Source organism: Marmota monax, unplaced genomic scaffold, assembly GCF_021218885.2.
Source record: "Marmota monax isolate L192 unplaced genomic scaffold, Marmota_monax_Labrador192_F-V1.1 WCK01_AAM20220418_F8-fsc00376, whole genome shotgun sequence".
NCBI lineage: Eukaryota > Metazoa > Chordata > Mammalia > Rodentia > Sciuridae > Marmota > Marmota monax.
The window spans coordinates 368,583-370,987 of NW_026692651.1; the positions used below are offsets into that span (position 1 = coordinate 368,583).

The following is a 2,405-nucleotide window of genomic DNA, read 5'->3' on the forward strand; positions in this document are numbered from 1 at the left end:
GATGAGGAGCTGAGGACAAACCCTGCAGGTCAGGCCCAGACCCTGGGCTGCAGACCTCCACACATGCACTGGGAGGTGAACTCTGCTCAAAAATAAGTAAAGATATCAGAAAAACAAGAGTGACCTTCCTCTGAAGGGAAAAAACTGCAAAATACAAGAAAACATGGTATATATGAATATATAAAGTAATTGCATTAATTCTGTTTTTTTTTTTTTCACTTTATCTCTTTATCTTCCCAGACAACCAGAATTTCCAGCAAATGGCTAATGCCACCATGGTAACTGAATTTCTCCTCCTGGGCTCTCCTGATGGCTGGGATATGAGTTTCCTCTATTTCACAGTATTCCCAATGACCTACCTGGGTACCTTGTTAGGGAACCTTCTCATTGTCACTGTCACCACTGCTGACAAGCACCTGGACACACCCATGTACTTCTTCATCAGGAACCTGTCCATCTTGGACATGTGCTACATTTCCATCACTTTCCCCAATGCCTGCGTCAACTCTCTCACTGGCAATCGGGCCATTTCAGTGGCTTGCTGTGCAACACAGGTTTTCCTGGTCATTTTCTGTGCATGTGTTGAACTTCTGTTTCTCACCATCATGGCCTGGGACAGCTATGTGGCCATCTGCCAGCCCCTCCAGTACCCGCTCATCATGAACCCTCAGATTTCTGTCCGCATGACCCTGGCCACCCTGGTCAGTGGTCTGCTGTATGCAGGTGTGCACACTGGAAACACATTCTGGCTGTCCTTCTGTCACTCAAACGTGGTTCACCAGTTCTTCTGTGATGTCCCCTCTCTGCTGAGGCTGTCCTGCTCTGACACCACCGGCAACATGGTCCTTTTTTTTGTCTCTGCTGTGGCAATTGGTGGTGGCTGCTTTACTCTTATTGCCATGTCATATTTTCGCATATTTTCTGATGTGCTGAAATTTCCCACCAGAGCCCCAGGGAAGGCCTTCTCCACCTGCACCCCTCACATCCTCATGGTGTCTGTCTTCTTTAGTTCTGGTGCAGGTGTATACCTGAGGTCCTCAGAAACCTCTGACACCATCCAGGACATGGTTCTCTCTGCCTTTTATACCATGGTTCCTCCCTTCCTGAATCCTCTCATCTACAGTCTCAGGAACCAGCAGGTAAAGGATGCTGTGAGGAGAGTAATGGGAACACTGTTGTTCTCAGGGAAATGATAAAGATGCATTTCAGCCTTCCTTGTGTGACGATCTTAATTAGAGATCATGCTTTTCATAGCTGGGCTTCAGAAGTCATACTGCTTACTCTAAAGTCACCTTATTTGGTCCTGGGTACCTCAACTTATGAAATAATTTTTATTTTAATTTATGCCATCATTTCAATTTATTCTTCATAAAATGTATAATGTTAACAAATGCATCTTCAATGAATGAGTATAATTCAAGTTTTTTGCTATAAACATTTGAGATTATATTTGTTTATGATTCATCAAATACTTTATAGTACTTCTATCAAGTAAACTCACAGATGCAAACCTTACAAATTAATCATGAAAACATCCTGAAATCATTTGATTATATTTAGTGATCTCATTTTAGTGATGTGTGAAATAAATATGGAAGGTCTCTGGTACATAATTGTGTCAATATAAATACATTGAAAATACACAAAAATCAAATCCTAAAGAAGTTATAACCAAAAGTGTAGAGGGAATCATAGTAACATTTCTTTCCTTCTGGAACTTAGAAAACGAGGAAAGTCCTTGTCCATGAAGTAAACAGAGGGCCATGGTTACCAACCCCTGTGTTCTGACAGTCAAATCCATGCCCTGGGAAGCCAAATTCCCTTCCTAGGCCATGGTGGCTGCCAGTTTTTTTTATGTCCATGATTGACTCAGAGATGGGGACCAAACCTTGGGGCTAAGTTGCATGAGCATTCAGATGGTTGCCTCCCCCTTGTAACTTAATTCTGTAATATTTAAGACATCTATCATGTCTGATAAAAATGAAATGACAGACACTAATTATCTGATCTAAGTGTCTCCCCTATGTCAACTGTCAACTTTGTATAAGTGTAATGTAAGCCTGTATCTGTACTTGTCTTCTAATGCCTTTTTGCAGTCTTTTATCCTCTCACACAGGTTATTTCTTTTGAAATATTTTAGTGGCCTAACTGGAATGTGTTTTGCTAGTTATTAATTGCAACTGACATATACTAACTGTCAACATATCTAGAAATTTTAATATAACAAAATAAGAAAAAAAAAGAGTTCATACATATTGCAGGCAATGCATCAAACTCCAAATTCTGAGAACACTAACACTAACTTCACTAATAAGAAAATAGTGGACAAAAATATAAATATATGTATTACCTAAGAAAATACAAAAGTCTAAATATATGTGATTATTGAATAAAAGCATCTCTTA

General features: G+C 40.0%; 1 protein-coding gene across 1 annotated transcript; it reads left to right on the top strand.

Moving 5' to 3' along the window:
- The first annotated feature begins 260 nt into the window (after positions 1–260).
- Positions 261–1,193, top strand: LOC124093821 (olfactory receptor 14C36-like). Its single transcript, XM_046446359.1, has one exon. It carries the CDS (start codon positions 261–263, stop codon positions 1,191–1,193), a length of 933 nt encoding a protein of 310 aa, XP_046302315.1.
- The last annotated feature ends 1,212 nt before the right edge of the window (positions 1,194–2,405 follow it).

Coding starts and splice junctions, on each gene's coding strand:
- LOC124093821 (XM_046446359.1), top strand. CDS start 261: ATGGCTAATGCCACCATGGTAACTGAATTTCTCCTCCTGGGCTCTCCT.